The sequence below is a fragment of the Nerophis ophidion genome, linkage group LG21 (assembly GCF_033978795.1).
Source record: "Nerophis ophidion isolate RoL-2023_Sa linkage group LG21, RoL_Noph_v1.0, whole genome shotgun sequence".
In the NCBI taxonomy this organism is placed as follows: Eukaryota; Metazoa; Chordata; class Actinopteri; order Syngnathiformes; family Syngnathidae; genus Nerophis; species Nerophis ophidion.
Genome location: NC_084631.1, coordinates 8,759,678 through 8,779,615, shown reverse-complemented (window position 1 = coordinate 8,779,615; position 19,938 = coordinate 8,759,678). Strand labels below are relative to the sequence as shown.

The following is a 19,938-nucleotide window of genomic DNA, read 5'->3' as shown; positions in this document are numbered from 1 at the left end:
TTGGGATAAATTGTACTTCTAAGAGTAGTTTTAATGCAACATACTTTTACTTGAGTATATTTATAGAGAAGAAACGCTACTTTTACTCCGCTCCATTTATCTACATTCAGCTCGCTCCCCGCTACCGATTTTTATCGATCTGTTAATGCACGCTTTGTTTTGTTTTGTCAGACATACATTCAAAGTAGGATCTATCACATGCCTGCGTTTCACCAATCAAATGCAGTCACTGGTGACGTTTGACTCCGTTTCACCAATCAAATGCAGTCACTGGTGACGTTTGACTCCGTTTCACTAATCAAACAGAGCCAGGCGGTCACATGATTAACTGCACATTTATTTATTTTTATAAACCTTTATTCATCAATTTCAACATTTACAAACAGTTGAAAATAATAATCAAAGTAAGTACAAAAACAGTACAAAACAGTATAAGGAACGTACTAGACAGCGCCAGGGGGTTGTAAATTCAAAGTAACTAAAATAGAAGGCAATATATATATATATATATATATATATATATATATATATATACAGTGGGGCAAAAAAGTATTTAGTCAGCCACTGATTGTGCAAGTTCTCCCACTTCAAATGATGACAGAGGTCTGTAAATTTCATCATAGGTACACTTCAACTATGAGAGACAGAATGTGAAAAAAAAATCCACGATTTCACATTATAGGAATTTTTAAGAATTTATTTGTAAATTATGGTGGAAAATAAGTATTTGGTCAACCATTCATAGCTCTCACTGATGGAAGGAGGTTTTGGCTCAAAATCTCACGATACATGGCCCCATTCATTCTTTCCTTAACACGGATCAATGGTCCTGTCCCCTTAGCAGAAAAACAGACCCAAAGCATGATGTTTCCACCCGCATGCTTCACAGTAGGTATGCTGTTCTTGGGATGCAACTCAGTATTCTTTTTCCTCCAAACACGACGAGTTGGGTTTATACCAAAAGTCCTATTTTGGTTTCATCTGACATTCCCCCAATCCTCTGCTGTATCATCCATGTGCTCTCTGGCAAACTTCAGACGGGCCTGGACAGGCACTGACTTAAGCAGGGGGACACGTCTGTCACTGCAGGATTTGATTCCCTGTCGGCGTAGTGTGTTACTGATGGTAACCTTTGTTACTTATGTCCCAGTTCTCTGCAGTTCATTCACCAGGTCCCGCCGTGTGGTTCTGGGATTTTTGCTCACCGTTTTCATGATCATTTTGACCCCACGGGATGCCAGCTTGCATAGATACAAAAATACCACTTCAGCACAATTGACAATAATTTATATCAATGGCCCTTAAGCATTAAAGTTAGTGTGATAATATATACCAGGGGTAAGGAACCAATGGCTACAGAGCCAGATGCGGCTCTTTTGATGACTGCATCTGGCTCTCAGATAAATCTTAGCTGACATTGCTTAACAGGATAACTAATGAATAATTCCACTGGTAATCACAGTGTCAAAAATAACGTTCAAAATATAAAACATTCTCATGCATTTTAATCCATCCATCCGGTTTCTACCGCACCTGTTCAAGAAGTCGCATTAATGGTACGAAGTATTTTATTTATTGTTGGTTAGCTTCAGAATAACAGTGTTATTAAAAAGAATAAGAGACTTATTATACTCTAAAAATATTGGTCCTACTTAAAAATGGTTGCATTTAGTTGTATTCATGTGAGGACTGGTGGGCATTGTGATGCCGGGTTTGATTCCCTCGAGAATGCGTTGACATGAACACGGCAAGAGGTTAGATATAATAAAATTGATTCTAAATAACAAAAAGGAGCTCTGAACAGAAACACTGGAGCTAATACAAAGGCAAACCAAAAACGCTAGTATGAGAACTAGGAAATACAAAAATAGGAAATTAAACTGGCACGTGGGCACACAAAAAAGGAATAAATAAAACATTTAGCATGAGAGCTAATAACAATGTGCGTAGCATGAGAGCTAGCGAGAATAGAAATAACTGCGTGAAAGCAAACGATCAAAAACCAGCCGTACAGTTGCGTGAGAGCAAACTATGAACCCAGACAGAATGAACAGAAAAGGCTGGCTTAAATAGGAGGGTGATAATTAGTAGCAGGTGTGCGGGGCGAGACTAGCAGGTGGTCTGATGAGTGACCATTGTGACAAAGCAAACAGGAAATAAGTAGTCGGAGAAATATACAAAATGGAAAAATAAATAGTGTAGATCTGAGCAGCGGATCGCAACAATTCAGTCTTAAAAAAAATATTATATGGCTTTCACGGAAATACTTTTTTAAATATTTGGCTTGTATGGCTCTCTCAGTCAAAAAGGTTCCCGACCCCTGATATATACATAATTATTCTAACACTGTCTTCTATTTTTTTCTCTTTCTATCCCCTCCTGCTCTGGCCCGGCTGCACCAAATGATAATATAAATCTATTTAATAAAGTCAGATACAAATAAGGCAACAAGAGAAGTATCCTTCACAGGGGCGGTATAGCTCGGTTGGTAGAGCGGCCGTGCCAGCAACTTGAGGGTTGCAGGCTCAATCCCCGCTTCAGCCATCCTAGCCACTGCCGTTGTGTCCTTGGGCAAGACACTTTACCCACCTGCTCCCAGTGCCACCCACACTGGTTTAAATGTAAAAATTTGATTTTGGGTTTCACTGTGTAAAGCGCTTTGAGTCCATCCATCCATCCATTTTCTACCGCTTATTCCCTTTTTTTGGGGTCGCGGGGGGCGCTGGCGCCTATCTCAGCTACAATCGGGCGGAAGGCGGGGTACACCATGGACAAGTCGCCACCTCATCGCAGGGCCAACACACTCACATTCACACACTAGGGCCAATTTAGTGTTGCCAATCAACCTATCCCCAGGTGCATGTCTTTGGAAGTGGGAGGAAGCCGGAGAACCCGGAGGGAACCCACGCATTCACGGGGAGAACATGCAAACTCCACACAGAAAGATCCCGAGCCTGGATTTGAACCCAGGACTGCAGGACCTTCGTATTGTGAGGCAGACGCACTAACCCCTCTGCCACCGTGAAGCCCGCGCTTTGAGTCACTAGAGAAAAAATGCTATATAATTCACTTCACTTCTCTTTTGTAAAGTAAATCTGAACAACCGATACGGGCATCTACATCAACTATAGGATTGGCCTGAGAAGCTGGACAGGACACAGACAAAACAAACAAAAAAACATTCTAGCGTGCTAACATTAGCATATAACTCGGTACTTGACGTAGTTTAACTGTAATATTTAAGTATGGCTAGAACAGGCGGATCGGTGTGGCGTCTTCAGTAATGCGGACGTTGTACCGATCCGTTGTGGGGAAGAAAAAGCTGAGCCGGAAGGCAAAGCTCTAAATTTACCGGTCGATCTACGTTCCCATCCTCACCTATGGTCATGAGCTTTGGGTCATGACCGAAAGGATAAGATCACGGGTACAAGCGGCCGAAATGAGTTTCCTCCGCCGTGTGGCGGGGCTCTCCCTTAGAGATAGGGTGAGAAGCTCTGTCATCCGGGAGGAACTCAAAGTAAAGCCGCTGCTCCTCCACATCGAGAGTAGCCAGATGAGGTGGTTCGGGCATCTGGTCAGGATGCCACCCGAACGCCTCCCTAGGGAGGTGTTTAGGGCACGTCCAACCGGTAGGAGACCACGGGGAAGACCCAGGACACGTTGGGAAGACTATGTCTCCCGGCTGGCCTGGGAACGCCTCGGGATCCCCTGGGAAGAGCTAGTCAAAGTGGCTGGGGAAAGGGAAGTCTGGGTTTCCCTGCTTAGGCTGTTGCCCCCGCGACCCGACCTCGGATAAGCGGAAGAAGATGGATGGATGGATGGCTAGAACATTTCTGCACTGACACGTAATTTCTCCCAAAATTGCATATTCCAGTCTTTTTTTTTTTTTTTGTGACGTTCTTACTTTGTCCTGAGCCAGTTATAGCTCACAGGCCGCACTTCAGATTTCTGAAACCAACCTTTAGACGACTTCAACCCTGACATCATATCAGACGGATGGATTGTCACATTCATTTATATCAGCTCCCAAGATAAGAGCAGCAAACGTGTGGGGGCGGAGCCTGGAAGCCTTATCATCTCAAGGTGACGTGTGACACGCAACTACACCAAATGTTTGGTATAAGCAAATAGGAATTAAACCCATAATGCATCAGTGATGGCTGCTGCCGGAGGTGTGGTTAAAGATGGATTCCAAGACAGCCGCGGTCCAAGGTCTGCTCCTTCTAGGTGGACATCAGCAGATACCTATCAGAGCGCTGTCACTCATTAACGCGCTGCTCGGCGTTTGGACTCTCAGTCCGCACGCTTGCTCCCGGCAAGACCATGAAGCTTCAGGTGGGTCTTATTGTCGCAGCGGCAGCCTTGGCCGCCGCCAGCCCCTTCAGAGAGACGAGGAACAAGCTGCTGCTGATCTCCTTCGATGGCTTCAGGTGGGACTATGACCAGGATGTGGACACGCCAAACATGGACCGGCTGGCGGTGGAAGGCGTCAAGGCCAAATACATCACGCCGCCCATGCTGACGATGACCTCGCCGTCCCACTTCACCACCATCACAGGTGACGCCCCCCCCCCTGGCCCCACGTCGCCCCGGGTTCCTGGTTTCAGGTCTTCGTGTCTAACTGCATGGTGAACGACAGGCAGGTGGGTGGAGGACCATGAAGTCGTCCACAACATGATGTTCAACACGAAAACAAACCAGAAGGTTCCTCACAAGGAGACGCTGACCCGATCTGAGTGGTGGGACAACGGACCCCTGCCGTTGTGGATCACAGCTCAGAACCAGGTCAGGTGCTTCAAACATACGTTTGCACATTGAGGCCTGGAGATATGACATCATTTGTAATCTTCTTTGGCTGCAGGGCTTGAAAACCGCCTCCTTCCACTTTCCGGGCGGCGGGGCAAACTACAGCGGGCAGGGCGTCAACCGAGCGTTGGTAGAGGAGGCGGGACATCCTGATGACAACGAGACCGAATGGCGGCAGAACATCGACACGGTGCTGAGCTGGTTCTCTCAGGAGGACTTCCACCTGGTGACCTTGTACTACGGCGAGCCCGACAACGTGGGCCACGCCAAGGGGCCAGACCACCCCGACAGGCAAAAGATCATCCGCCAGATCGACCGCACCATCGGCTACCTGAGTGAGGCTATTGCTCGCCACCGCCTGAACGACCGCCTGAACGTCATCATCACGTCCGACCACGGCATGACCACCATCAAGAAGCGCCCCCTGGTGGATGAGATTGTCCTCAACAAGTATGTGAACCTGCTGAAATTGGCCAGCTTCGAGATCCTGGACTATGGTGGATTTGGGATCCTGACGCCGAGGCCCGGCAAGGAGCAGGAAGCGCTGGAGGCGCTGTCCAAGGCGCCCAACTTGACGGTGTACAGGAAGGACGACATGCCGGAAAGCTTCCACCTGGCCAGGAGCCGCCGCCTCCCTCCCGTCATCGTGGTCGCCGACCTCGGATTCAACCTTAACTCTGTTAGTCTGGTCTGGAACACGTCTGCCCGCTTCCTCTAACGCTTCTTTTCTCCTTCCTTGCCGCCAGAGATTCATCGTCTACGTCAACAAGGGCGACCACGGATACCATAACGGCGAGATGGACATGAAGATGATCTTCAGGGCTTTTGGACCAGACTTTAAGAAGAACTTCCTGTCCGAGCCCTTTGACAGCATCCACATCTACCCGCTCATGTGTCAGCTGCTCAACATCCAACCGGCGCCGCACAACGGGTCGCTGCAGGCCACCCAGGACATGTTGCTGCGTGGCGGTATGGCGCCATTGAGCTCCGACATCAAGACCTCGGAGGAGTGCGAATGATTTTCTTTCTTCTGTTTTGACAGGAGGACCTCAAAGCGTGACGCTGTCCCTGGTGACGCTCATCTCCATCCTCGTCGTCACGCTCCTCTAACCTCGACCCGAGGTCACACTTGCGGGTTTAAGAAGACGACCAGGAAGATACTTCTTCAGAATTGACCTACAAGATTCTCTCATTCTGAAATCTGATTGGGAGCTGGTTATTTATGTTCTTTGACATCTTCGTGCGCCACATTAAACATAAAGTAGAGGGTCTTTTTTAAGTAATTTACTGATTTGATTACAAATGTATGCATACATCTATAAAGGCAGCAAGCGTGTTCCCACCATACACAAAACTAAACTTACTCACACGTAAATATTAATTGGTCAACATTGTACAAAAAGACTTTTGTCTATTTTCACCATAAAACGGTGAAGTAACAGTGAACTTTGACCTCATGGGCAGCTCATAGTGACGTCTCTGTGTCAGCGACCCTCGCATCTCCTCCGCCGCCCACGACAACGCTGGCAAGATTCTCCTGGCTGGAAGATACCATGACATTATCAGTGACATCATCAGTTTAGTTATAAGAGACATCATCGGTGATATGAGTGCATTCTTTAGTGATGTCATTGTGACATCATAAATGACATGACGATGACATAGGTGACATCATCAGTGAACTCATCCGTATCATAAAAAGTAACATGGTGATGACATCATCAAAAACTTTGTCAGTGACATAATCTGTAACACTACCAGTGATGTCATCACTGACATCAATTACTAAAGTGATGTTGTCAGTGACAATATCAAGGATTGCATTGTGACGTCATAAGTGAAATGATGATTACATTAGCGACATCACCAGTAATGTTGTCAGTGACATCATCTGTAACACTAACAGTGATGTCATTACTGACGTCAATTGCATAAGTAATGTTGTCATGGCCAACATCAAGGATAGCATTGTGACATCATAAGTGAAATGATGATTACATTAGCGACATCACCATTAATGTTGTCAGTGACATCATCTGTAACACTACCAGTGATGTCATTACTGACGTCAATTGCATAAGTGATGTTGTCAGTGACAATATCAAGGATTGCATTGTGACATCATGAGTGAAATGATGATTACATTAGCGACATCACCAGTAATGTTGTCAGTGACATCATCTGTAACACTACCAGTGATGTCATCACTGACATCAATTACTAAAGTGATGTTGTCAGTGACAATATCAAGGATTGCATTGTGACATCATAAGTGAAATGATCATTACATTAGCGACATCACCAGTAATGTTGTCAGTGACATCATCTGTAACACTAACAGTGATGTCATCACTGACATCAATTACTAAAGTGATGTTGTCAGTGACAATATCAAGGATTGCATTGTGACATCATAAGTGAAATGATCATTACATTAGCGACATCACCAGTAATGTTGTCAGTGACATCAACTGTAACACTACCAGTGATGTCATTACTGACGTCAATTGCATAAGTAATGTTGTCATGGCCAACATCAAGGATTGCATTGTGACATCATAAGTGAAACGATCATTACATTAGCGACATCACCAGTAATGTTGTCAGTGACATCATCTGTAACACTACCAGTGATGTCATCACTGACATCAATTGCACAAGTAATGTTGTCAGTGACAATATCAAGGATTGCATTGTGACATCATAAGTGAAATGATGATTACATTAGTGACATCACCAGTAATGTTGTCAGTGACATCATCTGTAACACTACCAGTGATGTCATCACTGACATCAATTGCACAAGTAATGTTGTCAGTGACAATATCAAGGATTGCATTGTGACATCATAAGTGAAATGATCATTACAATAGCAACATCATGCGGACTGGACACTGGCCGGGAGTGGAGTCGGCTGTCCTAGTTGCTTTGTTGGGTCTGCTCCTGTCTCTGGCCATCCTCCCTCCACCCCAGCGGACGATGGCGTGGAACACCGCAGAGGCCACCACAGTGGATATGTTTCTTTTACTTTTTATTCATAGCTGTATGTAGAAGTGTCTGGTTGTATCTGCTGCTTTAATGTCTTTAATGTCCTCTGTGTTCTTTGATGTTTGATGTTTCCCTCTTACACACATGTAAGAGGGGTGTGTACTATGGCTATGAGTTGTTGTTTTTTTCCCTTGGCCTCAGTCTGCACCCCCTCTCCAGGGCCCAGGCTAAGACCGATTTTTTTATTTTATTTTAATCTTCTATTTTTTTCTCCCCCCCTTGTTTACCTGTATCTAATTTTTTTTGTAAAGGGCGCTGGAAGCCGGCAGACCCGTCAGCGATCCTGTTCTGTCTCCCTTTAATGTTTGTCTGATCTTGAATGGGATTGTGCTGAAAATTGTAATTTTCCTGACGGAATAAATAAAGTACTATCTAATCTAATCTAATCTGTAACACTACCAGTGATGTCATCACTGACGTCAATTGCATAAGTGATGTTGTCATGGCCAACATCAAGGATTGCATTGTGACGTCATAAGTGAAACGATCATTACATTAGCGACATCACCAGTAATGTTGTCAGTGACATCATCTGTAACATTACCGGTGATGTCATCCCTGAAGTCAATTGTGAAATGATGAGGACTTTGGTGACATCATCAGTAATGTCATTAGTGATCTCATCTGTAACACAATAAGTGCAATGTTGACGACATCAGTAACATCATCAGAAACTTTGTCAATGACATCATAGTAGTGTGCTGGGGGGGGGGCAGTACATCTAAGAAGGACAGCTCCAGACTTGAGAAACTGATCAGGCGGGCCGGTTCTACAATCGGAATGAAACCGGACACACTGGTGACGGTGGCAGAGAAGAGGACTGTTGACAAACTAGTGAGCATCCTGTATGATGCCAGTCACCCTCTGCATAGCGTTATCAGTAAGCAGAGGAGCCTGTTCAGTGCTAGACTGCTTCATCCCAAGTGCAGGACTAATAGACTCAAAAACTCCTTTGTCCCACACGCCATTAGACTGTACAACTCCTCTCTGGGGCGGGGTGTGGGGGGTACTAGGATGACAGGGGATGCAAAACAATAACAGTGCAATACGTTTTCATAACATGGTCACTACTGCCTACTTTGTCTTGTTATAGTCTTATTTTACTGTTATATTTTTATTCCCATTGTTGCTTTTTAGTTTTTATTCTTATTGTAATATTTCTCTATTTTGTTTCCATTTAAACTCCCATTATTTACTTTTTACTTGTATTTAAATTGATCTCAACTCTGTACACTGCTGCTGGAATTTTAATTTTCCTGAAGGAACTCTCCTGAAGGAATCAATAAAGTACTATCTATCTATCTATCTATCTATCATCTGTAACATAATAAGTGACATGGTGAGGACATCAGTAATGTCATCAGAAAATTTGTCAATGTCATCATCTGTAACATTAACAGTGATGACATCACTGACCTCATAAGTGACGTTGTCAGTGATGGCATTGTGACATCATAAGTGACATGGTAATGACATTAGCATCAGTGACAGCATCAGAAACTTTGTCAGTGACATCTTCTGTAACATGATCAGTGATGTCACCAGTCACGTGATTAATGATGTCAATGACATCACAAGTGACGTTGACATTAGCAGTTTTTACCAGTCACCAATGACATCATCGGTGAGGTACATGAAGTGAAGGCGGGCTCACCTGTAGGTGCGTTTCAGAGCTCTGCTACCGTCAGACATCACAGAAAGCGACTTCCACACACCACTTTTGTCCATTTCACACGAGATGTTTACTTCTGATGGGTCCAAACTACACACATACACAAATACACACACCAACTTGTTAGACACTCAAAGTTGTGTGTGTGTGCGTGTGGCGATGACGCACCGTCCTTTCAGACTTTCCACTTCGATAACCATGGCTGGTTCGTACGGACATATTTCTGCCGCCTGGTCTGACATCTGTTGGAAATCCTGGGAAGGGAGCAGGTCAAGAACGAGAGTCACATCGTCACATGCAGTGTTGACTTTTTTGTAATAGTTATTGTTGACAAAAATTAAACGATAACTAATCAAAACAAAATGATGATAACAAAACTGACAGTCTCGTCAACAAAAATGTATGATGTTCCACATCGTAATACTGTGGAACCTCAATTAACAAACTTAATTGGTTCTACAACATGGTTTGTACCTCGAAAAGTTTGTTAAGTGAAGCAGAGTTTTCCATAAGAAACAATCTCATTGTAATTGTAATCCAACCTTGACAAAAGTCTGGCCGTGTATAAAGATAGTATGGACAGGTAAACAACAGGCGCCATGTTTGGTATGTAGGACATGTGCGGCTGTGCCCACATGCATGCAATTAAGTCGTTCTGACTGACATTAGTTTTCCTGTCAAAATAATATGTCTAAATATAGTTCTAAACATACTGCAGCTCATAAACTTAAAAAAAAAACATGATTTTATGTTGACAAAGTATACCTTTGAGGAATTTTTGCAACCTTATTAGATGCACTCTTCCGCTGCCTTAATGCAGTGACCAGCAGGCTGTCGAACACGTAAAATGTACATCACAAAACACGGAAAAACGCCCCCAAAAAGTGTGGCCCTCGTTTTGCCAGAGTCGTCATTAGCTTTGGACTAACAATTACGGAGAAATTGTGACTTTTGTGTGAAGTACGTCAACTGGCACTCAGCATCAAGGGTTGGAATTCATCAATCAATCAATGTTTACTTATATAGCCCTAAATCACTAGTGTCTCAAAGGGCTGCACAGACCACCACGACATCCTCGGTAGGCCCACAAATCACCAAAATGTATCCTGGGCGCGGCCACCGCTGCTGCCCACTGCTCCCCTCACCTCCCAGAGGGTGATCAAGGGTGATGAGTCAAATGCAGAGAATAATTTCACCACACCTAGTGTGTGTGTGACAATCATTGGCACTTTAACTTCACTGTGGAATTTGCCCTCCAATATATTTGTAATCACTGCACTATTGTCTTGGTTGCTTTGTTGGGTCTGCTTCTGTCTCTGGCCATGCTCCCTCCTCCCCAGCGGACGATGGCGTGGAACACCGCAGAGGCCACCACAGTGGATATGTTTCTTTTACTTTTTATTCATAGCTGTATGTAGAAGTGTCTGCTTGTATCTGCTGCTTTAATGTCTTTAATGTCCTCTGTGTTCTTTGATGTTTCCCTCCTACACACATGTAAGAGGGACATGTTCTATGCGATCCTGTTCTGTCTCCCTGTAATGTTTGTCTGATCTTGAATGGGATTGTGCTGAAAATTGTAATTTTCCTGAAGGAACTCTCCTGACGGAATAAATAAAGTACTATCTATCTATCTATCTATATATGCCTGGGCTTCTACTTCGTTGAATATTTTTCATAGGTTTACTAACTCAGTTACTTAAACCAAAAAGTAATGTGTTATTGTGAAAAGTAACTATTTAGTTACTTCTTTTTCTTTTTCTTTTTTATTTAAGGCTCCCATTAATGCCCTTTTAGCCTTCATTTCAGTACTGTTATTGCACTGGAGAATAACACTGAACTCTGCCAAGCAATGTGGTCTACATACAACACACAAAGACAAAGATATGTTTCGAAGGGCCAATTTATTTTGGGCCAGAACAAATTGACAAAAGTATTTTAAATGGCTGCAACTTAACACACATAAGTAACAAACCGTATAATAATAACATAGCTGTAAAGCTGGCTTCACCCAAGGAAGGCACACATGACATGATTATATGTCATGTCACTATATACCGCACATATACTGCTATACACACACCTAACCAGGTGTTTTTTTTCTCTCAAGGAATTGTGAAATAAAATCATGTCTTCTGGACATGGGTGTCAAACTCTGCCCCCCGTACAATTTCATTTGGCCCTTGAGGCAATATCAAATTAACATTAGAGCTGGGCCGCCGGTACTAAAAAGGCACTGCCTTTAGCGTTGTCTACAATATGTTGTCACATCCGCTTTTATTCCATACAAACAGCGTGGCGGCCAAGTCACATGATATATGCGACTTGTACACACACTTAAGTGAATGTCACGCATACTTGCTCAACAGCCATACAGGTCAGACTGAGGGTGGCCGTATAAACAACTTTAACACTGTTACAAATATGCGCGACAGTGTGAACCCACACCATACAAGAATGACTAACACATTTCGGGAGAACACCCGCACCGTAACACAACATAAACACAACAGAACAAATACCCAGAATCCCTTGCAGCAATGACCACTACCAAAACCCGCCCCCCACCACCAACCCCACCCATCTCATTATTATTTTATTTTAAGATTTATTAGCCTGTGGAAAAATGTAATGTTGATATTTACCTCAGAAGACTGCAAATTGAAAATAGGCATTAAAAGTTTTTTTAAATTGTATTTATTTGACCATTTATTTTTTTTCCGTTAGTTTTTTGAATGTTGATTTTGCACTATTAAGTTATATAATTATTGCTTGTTCCATATTCATTGTTCAAGCAAATCAGTGTAGCAAACTAATTAACAATTTATTCATGCACTTTCTCTCTTGAATGTTTGATTCATTCATTATTGTTATTTTATTTTCAAATGTATTATTAGCCTGTGGACAAAGGTTATTTTGATAAACGTTTTACCTCATTTACATTTGAACCTTTCTATGAAAGCTTAAAAACTGTTTTCTGTCCCAATAACAAACACGGCATGAATTAAATAGCAATAAAAAGGAGTCTTGCTATGAAAAGATTGGATAAAAAGAGGTTGTGCCTACGACATAGGTCAATCACGTTCAGAGTCTATGGTCGTACTTAGAATGCATAAAAAAAGAAAAAACATATGTGTTCTTGTCTTACATAATTATTGTGAATGATAAGCAAAATTCCAAAAAAAGTGAAGTTTCCCTTTAAAGAAATGTTTTGCAAGTAGTCTAAATAAAGGTACTTTTAAAGCTGATTAAAATGTTCATTGACTAAAACTAGACTAAAACAAAATTAATTTAGATGAGTAAAATCAGACTAAAACTAAAATATTTTTTGTCAAAAAACACTTAAAAGAAATTAAAACCTGCTGTCCAAATTAATACTTGTCACATGGTCACAAGGTGGCGCTCGCCTCCTTCTCCAGCTTCTTCTTCTTGTCGTCATCCTTTTTCTTCTTGCTCTCGGGTATGAGGTCATCCAGCCAGCTCAGCTCTCGCTTCCTGAAGCAGAAGTCCAGAAGCTTCCGAATGAACACCAACGCCAGGACCTGCCGGAGAGCAGTTGAGTCACGGGGGATGGGGGTGGTCGGGTGTCGCCTGGAATCTGCGTGTGTTTCACCATCATGGGGAAGACGACGGCGGCGGCGGAGGCTTTGATAAGCCACAGGACGACGAGGCAGGACAGCTGCACGGCCGTGAAGGCGTGCACCTTCCAGAGAGGCACGTAGCGAAGGTAGATGAGGTCCGGCTGGTGCTTGGGTGCCATGGCGAACAGTTTGATACGGTCGAAGAGCTGCAAACATCAACGACAAAACACGTGAAGAAGGGGGACTTAGGAGTTGTGGAATGTTTACTATTCAATAAATATATATCCAGAGGAAACTAAGATATTTAAAGTATCTATTTGAGTACTGAAATAACATCAGATTACAAAGATAAAACATTTATGCTGCTATGGCAAGAAAGAAGAAAGCAAGAAGGAGCGAGAGAGAGAGAGAGAGAGAGAGAGAGAGAGAGTGACTGAGCCATAAAGAACTATTCCATAACTTTGTAGCTTATATGAATGAGATAGGAGGGACGAGAGGGGTTTGAGAGAAATGTCTTGTCTCCTGGGAGGGGGAGAAGAAGGAGGAATGTGAGCAAAACACACTTTCTAATCAGGAATGTTTTGATTAAACATTCGACAAGCAGTCACAATCACAAAAGAAACCCATTTGAAGAGTAACTTTTTTACCAAAATAAATAAATAAATGATAAATGGGTTGTACTTGTATAGCGCTTTTCTACCTTCAAGGTACTCAAAGCGCTTTGACACTACTTCCACATTCACCCATTCACACACTGATGGAGGGAGCTGCAATGCAAGGCGCTAACCAGCACCCATCAGGAGCAAGGGTGAAGTGTCTTGCTCAGGACACAACGGACGTGACGAGGTTGGTATTAGGTGGGGATCAATCAATCAATCAATGTTTATTTATATAGCCCCAAATCACAAATGTCTCAAAGGACTGTCTCATTACGACTACAACATCCTCGGAAGAACTCACAAAAGGGCAAGGAAAACTCACACCCAGTGGGCAGGGAGAATTCACATCCAGTGGGACGCCAGTGACAATGCTGACTATGAGAAACCTTGTAGAGGACCTCAGATGTGGGCAAGCCCCCCCCCCCTCTAGGGGACCGAAAGCAATGGATGTTGAGCGGGTCTAACATGATACTGTGAAAGTTCAATCCATAGTGGCTCCAACACAGCCGCGAGAGTTCAGTTTAAGCGGATCCAAGACAGCAGCGAGAGTCCCGTCCACAGGAGACCATCTCAAGCGGAGGCGGATCAGCAGCGTAGAGATGTCCCCAACCGATACAGGCGAGCGGTCCATCCTGGGTCCCGGCGAGCGGTCCATCCTGGGTCTCGACTCTGGACAGCCAGTACTTCATCCATGGTCATCGGACCGGACCCCCTCCACAAGGGAGAGTGGGACATAGGAGAAAGAAAAGAAGCAGCAGATCAACTGGTCTAAAAAGGAGGTCTATTTAAAGGCTACAGTATACATATGAGTTTTAAGGTGAGACTTAAATGCTTCTACTGAGGTAGCATCTCGAACTGTTACCGGAAGGGCATTCCAGAGTACTGGAGCCCGAACGGAAAACGCTCTATAGCCCGCAGACTTTTTTGGGGCTCTAGGAATCACTAATAAGCCGGAGTCTTTTGAACGCAGATTTCTTGCCGGGACATACGGTACAATACAATCGGCAAGGTAGGCTGGAGCTAGACCGTGTAGTATTTTATACGTAATTAGTAAAACCTTAAAGATTGAACCATGGACCCTCGGGTTGCGCACGGCCACTCTCCCACTGCGCCACGCCGTCCCCAAATCCAAATACAAATCAAACATGAATTAGTGATCAGCAATCTTTGCCCTATTTTACTGAGGAAGTAGGGGTTTTGGAGACATCTCCAGTAAGCCCCAAGAATGTGTAAAAGGTCATAAACAGGGACGGCGTGGCAAATTTCAATCAATCAATCAATGTTTATTTATATAGCCCCAAATCACAAATGTCTCAAAAGGACTGCACAAATCATTACGACTACAACATCCTCGGAAGAACCCACAAAAGGGCAAGGAAAACTCACACCCAGTGGGCAGGGAGAATTCACATCCAGTGGGACGCCAGTGACAATGCTGACTATGAGAAACCTTGGAGAGGACCTCAGATGTGGGCAACCCCCCCCCCCCCCCCTCTAGGGGACAGAAAGCAATGGATGTTGAGCGGGTCTAACATGATACTGTGAAAGTTCAATCCATAGTGGCTCCAACACAGCCGCGAGAGTTCAGTTTAAGCGGATCCAAGACAGCAGCGAGAGTCCCGTCCACAGGAGACCATCTCAAGCGGAGGCGGATCAGCAGCGTAGAGATGTCCCCAACCGATACAGGCGAGCGGTCCATCCTGGGTCCCGGCGAGCGGTCCATCCTGGGTCTCGACTCTGGACAGCCAGTACTTCATCCATGGTCATCGGACTGGACCCCCTCCACAAGGGAGGGGGGGACATAGGAGAAAGAAAAGAAGCGGCAGATCAACTGGTCTAAAAAGGAGGTCTATTTAAAGGCTAGAGTATACAGATGAGTTTTAAGGTGAGACTTAAATGCTTCTACTGAGGTAGCATCTCGAACTGTTACCGGGAGGGCATTCCAGAGTACTGGAGCCCGAACGGAAAACGCTCTATGGCCCGCAGACTTTTTTGGGGCTCTAAGAATCACTAATAAGCCGGAGTCTTTTGAACGCAGATTTCTTGCCGGGACATATGGTACAATACAATCGGCAAGGTAGGCTGGAGCTAGATCGTGTAGTATTTTATACGTAATTAGTAAAACCTTAAAGATTGAACCATGGACCCTCGGGTTGCGCACGGCCACTCTCCCACTGCGCCACGCCGTCCCCAAATCCAAATCCAAATCAAACATGAATTAGTGATCAGCAATCTTTGTCCTATTTTACTGAGGAAGTAGGGGTTTTGGAGACATCTCCAGTAAGCCCCAAGAATGTGTAAAAGGTCATAAACGGGGACGGCGTGGCGAAGTTGGTAGAGTGGCTGTGCCAGCAATCTGAGGGTTACTGGTTCAATCTCCACCTTCTGCCATCCTAGTCACGTCCGTTGTGTCTTTGGGCAAGACACTTCACCCTTGCTCCTGATGGGTCCTGGTTAGCGCCTTGCATGGCAGCTCCCGCCGTCAGTGTGTGAATGTGTGTGTGATGGGCGAATGTGGAAATACTGTCAAAGCGCTTTGGGCTCCTTAAAAAGGGGTAGAAAAGCGCTATACAAGTACAACCCGTTTACCATAAAAGTGACAAAAACAGAGCAATGCAGTGAAGCCACACACTCAAAGTCTTAGACTCAAATTGTGGTTTGGATGCACGGACACCCACCTGAATGCCTTTGAGAGAGGACACGCCCATGTAGAGGAAGACACCGTAGAGGACAGGCATGGGGATGAACTGTGGACGGAGGAAGGAAGGTTTGAATGTGTGACGTAGAAACGCAAAGCATCATAGGTCTTACTGTATTGGAATAGCATCTTTACATTGGATTCGACGCAAAACCCTGTACTAAAGTCGTGTATTTTAACTGCCACAATGGTTGTCATGCTTGCTCCAGGGGAAAAAAAAAATTTGGTGAGATTTGTTACATTTCCAGCCTAAAAACAAAGCTAAGGAAATCAGTCAGTGAGCAAAGATAAAGACTGTCTAGAATATATCAGCCGTACGAATCAACAAAGTCATCACCTGGTACACGTTGGTGTGTTCACGGCATATTTAGATTGTACGTTTTACACGTAGCATTTGGTAGCTCTTGCCTGTTAAGCATTCGCTTAAGCCAGCTGCGGTGCAACAACGTACAAAATATAGCATGTCTATTTACTAGAGATGCGCGGTTTGCGGTCTCATCTGCGGGTAAACCGCGGGTCGGGCGGTTGACATGACGAAAAAATAGATTTTAATTAGATTCGGGCGGGTGGCGGTTGAACCATCCGGAGATATTTGATATACATGGTTCTGGGATCGGTATCCTTTGCCATTCAAAGATCCATTTAAGATCCGTGTCATAAAGCGAAGAAGTCAATAGGAGACGCTATTATTCTCTTGAATGACTGCCGGCAGTCACCCAGATAATAAGTATTAGGGCGTGCTATGAAGCCATTGGCTTTGTCGCCTTCTACATCATGCACGATCTACTTGTCAGTCCAGCATCATGTTAGTGTGTGGCTACTGCGGCAACACGCACACGACTGCAAGGCATGCTGGGTGACACAGAGTACACTAATGGTTGTCATATAAACAACTTTAACACTTACTAATATGCGCCACGCTGTGAAGCCACACAATACAAGATTGACAAACACATTTCAGGAGAACATCCTCACAGTAACACAACATAAACCCAACCCAACAAATACCCATAATCCTTTGTATTCATGACACACCCTGACTATTTCATACACCGCAAATCCCCCCGCCCCCGGCGTCGGTAAGGTGGGCGGAGTTGGGGACGCAAAATATATTCAGGTGTGTCATGAATACAAAGGATTATGGGTATTAGTTGAGTTGCGTTTATGTTGTGTTACTGTGAGGATGTTCTCCCGAAATGTGTTTGTCAATCTTGTATTGTGTGGCTTCACAGCGTGGCACATATTAATAAGTGTTAAAGTTGTTTATATCACAACTATCAGTGTACTCTGTATCACCCAGTATACCTTTCAATCTCATACCTGTGATTGCGGAAGCTGCACACAACATGTTGCCGTACCAACAATCGGTTCGCACATGTTGTTGAAGGTGTCAAAGGCAATGGTTTAACAGCATACCCATATTCTTGAAATCAGGATGAACGCTATTGAATAGCCGCGAGAACGTTGGCGGTTCCAAATGACTTCATTACTCTGTGAAACAGGTTTAAATAGCTCTGTGAGTGGTAAAGGTGGCCAACCTCTGATGTAATTCAACGGGCGGTTGGCGGGCGGGTACGGTCCTGATAAAATGTTGGTTCGGGTGGACGGCAGGTGGATGACGAGTTTGGTGATGCAGATGCGGATAATATAATTGCCTATCCGCGGATCTCTACTGTTTACTTTGAGTATTGAATGAGTATTATTTTAGGTGAGATAGCGCACTGATCAAAGTATTTAAAAGTAACAATGGGTTTGTTTTTCCATGGAAACCTGCTTTTGAAACGTGGCCAGGGGCAGTGATGGGCAGTAACAAACTACATGTAGTGAAACTACGTGTCACGTTGGAAACGCATCGTGATGCGCATTGTGTCACCCCAGGATGCATGAGGACCAATACAGGCAGGAATTGCAGGTAGGACTTGATTTAATATACAAAAATAAAAGAACACTGGCAAAAGAACAGGCATGCCGAACGCACGGTAAGCTAAGCTAAATCTTAGCATGGAGTCCAAGAGTCCAACAGTAGCGTGCTGAGCGCACGAGAAGCTAAGGAGCTATTTAGCAAAGATACAAAGACTAGAAAATGCCAACGTGAGTGTTGCATATAGCAAACAACGAATCAAGACAGAACTGAGGTCGAAGGCAGGCTTAAATACTAAAGCAATAATCAAAACACAGGTCCGCGTCGAAACAAGGACTGGTGGAACAAATCAGAAACCATGGAGACAAGATAAATAAGGAAGTGCAAAAACTAAGAACAGGAAGAGTCCAAAACGATCGAAAAAACACAAAAAGGACTCAACAACCAAACACATGTATGATCCGGGCGGCGGATCATAACACTATGTTGCCTGACTACATTTCTCATTGGCTTGGCGGAAGATTCAATACTTTTTTTAAACAAGTAGAAATTTCCATAGCTTAGCTACTTTAAGACCCATGTAGTGAGGTAGCTTACATCAAAGCTACAAGCTACCAAGAGAGAAAAAAGACTCCAGGCCAAAACAAAAATGGAGAAAATACAATGACCTAGATGAATGACAACATCCTTCCATAGGTAAAAAATCCAAAATGATTGGTTGGTGTTCGTATAATGAGTCACAATTGGAGGCAAAATAAGGCGGGTCAGCAAAATCATAACAGTCATGTACTCATGTCACATGACGACAAGGGAGTCGGAGACAGAGGGACGCTCAAAGCAGACGACTCTAAAAAAAACAACAACTACTTGGCAGAAGGATTCTACCTCGCAGATTAAATTTTTCCTTTAGTGATGAAGACGACGTCCAGGAAACAGACAATAATGCGTGTCCTTGGCCATACTGAGACAAATGTATGCGTTTAGAGAAAACAATACCCCAAACCTTGCGTTTTTAGCTGTTTAGTCTGTAAACCAAAATCACAATTTTTCCCTTCATCGAAGAAGTCCAACACAAATTTAGGAACACAAATTAAAGTGAGTTGAGTTCATGAAAAGTTTTACTGCACACAACCATTATCAACTGTTCCCTAACAACACACAAGTAATTGCCTTTGTTTTCATTTGTCAAAATCTAGATAGATGCTGTTTTTACTGTAAGTAGAGAAAATTAACATAATAAGGGTAGGCCGTAGAAAAGGCAAACTAAAAAAAAATACAAAGAGTGCAGTAAGGGGACCTCTAGAGGTAGTTGTTATCGGGTCCATTTGTACACTCTCGGTTACATTAACATTGATATTGTACATGTGGACCCATAGATTGAATGGGGGTCTGTAGCTTAAAGGCCTACTGAAACCCACTACTACTGACCAGGCGGTCTGATAGTTTATATATCAATGATGAAATATTAACATTGCAACACATGCCAATACGACCGGTTTAGTTGACTAAATTACAATTTTAAATTTCCCGCGGAGTTTCCTTTTAAAAACATCGCGTGTTTGTGACATTATTGGTTGGAGGGGACATAATAGCCAGCACCACTTGCGGCTAAAAGT

At 43.8% G+C, this 19,938-nt stretch overlaps 2 protein-coding genes across 9 annotated transcripts in view; one reads left to right on the top strand and one right to left on the bottom strand.

Annotated features, from left to right (window-relative positions):
- Positions 1-319: 319 nt before the first annotated feature.
- Positions 320-19,938, bottom strand: part of LOC133539676 (sodium bicarbonate cotransporter 3-like) — a 62,688-nt gene continuing 43,069 nt past the window's right edge. For 4 of the 8 annotated variants that reach the window (XM_061881758.1, XM_061881760.1, XM_061881761.1 and 1 more), the window contains 6 exons: positions 16,442-16,510; positions 13,137-13,310; positions 12,931-13,065; positions 9,695-9,780; positions 9,509-9,616; positions 320-6,347 (listed from right to left, as the gene is read on the bottom strand). In XM_061881758.1, the coding sequence (XP_061737742.1) occupies positions 6,272-6,347; positions 9,509-9,616; positions 9,695-9,780; positions 12,931-13,065; positions 13,137-13,310; positions 16,442-16,510 (648 nt within the window). In that variant the 3' untranslated portion in view covers positions 320-6,271. Of the gene's footprint in view, positions 6,348-9,508; positions 9,617-9,694; positions 9,781-12,882; positions 13,066-13,136; positions 13,311-16,441; positions 16,511-19,938 lie in introns of those variants that run through there. The other 4 variants (XR_009803467.1, XR_009803469.1, XM_061881759.1 and 1 more) reach the window with 3 other exon arrangements.
- Positions 4,190-8,235, top strand: zgc:153896 (uncharacterized protein LOC569930 homolog). Its single transcript, XM_061881766.1, has 5 exons — positions 4,190-4,558; positions 4,640-4,785; positions 4,862-5,485; positions 5,553-5,775; positions 5,849-8,235. The coding sequence occupies exons 1-5, from the start codon at positions 4,324-4,326 to the stop codon at positions 5,914-5,916; spliced, it is 1,296 nt and encodes a 431-aa protein (XP_061737750.1). The 5' UTR covers positions 4,190-4,323; the 3' UTR covers positions 5,917-8,235.

Coding starts and splice junctions, on each gene's coding strand:
- zgc:153896 (XM_061881766.1), top strand. CDS start 4,324: ATGAAGCTTCAGGTGGGTCTTATTGTCGCAGCGGCAGCCTTGGCCGCC. Junction 4,786..4,861: donor GGATCACAGCTCAGAACCAG/GTCAGGTGCTTC, acceptor CTTTGGCTGCAG/GGCTTGAAAACCGCCTCCTT. Junction 5,776..5,848: donor GGACATGTTGCTGCGTGGCG/GTATGGCGCCAT, acceptor CTGTTTTGACAG/GAGGACCTCAAAGCGTGACG.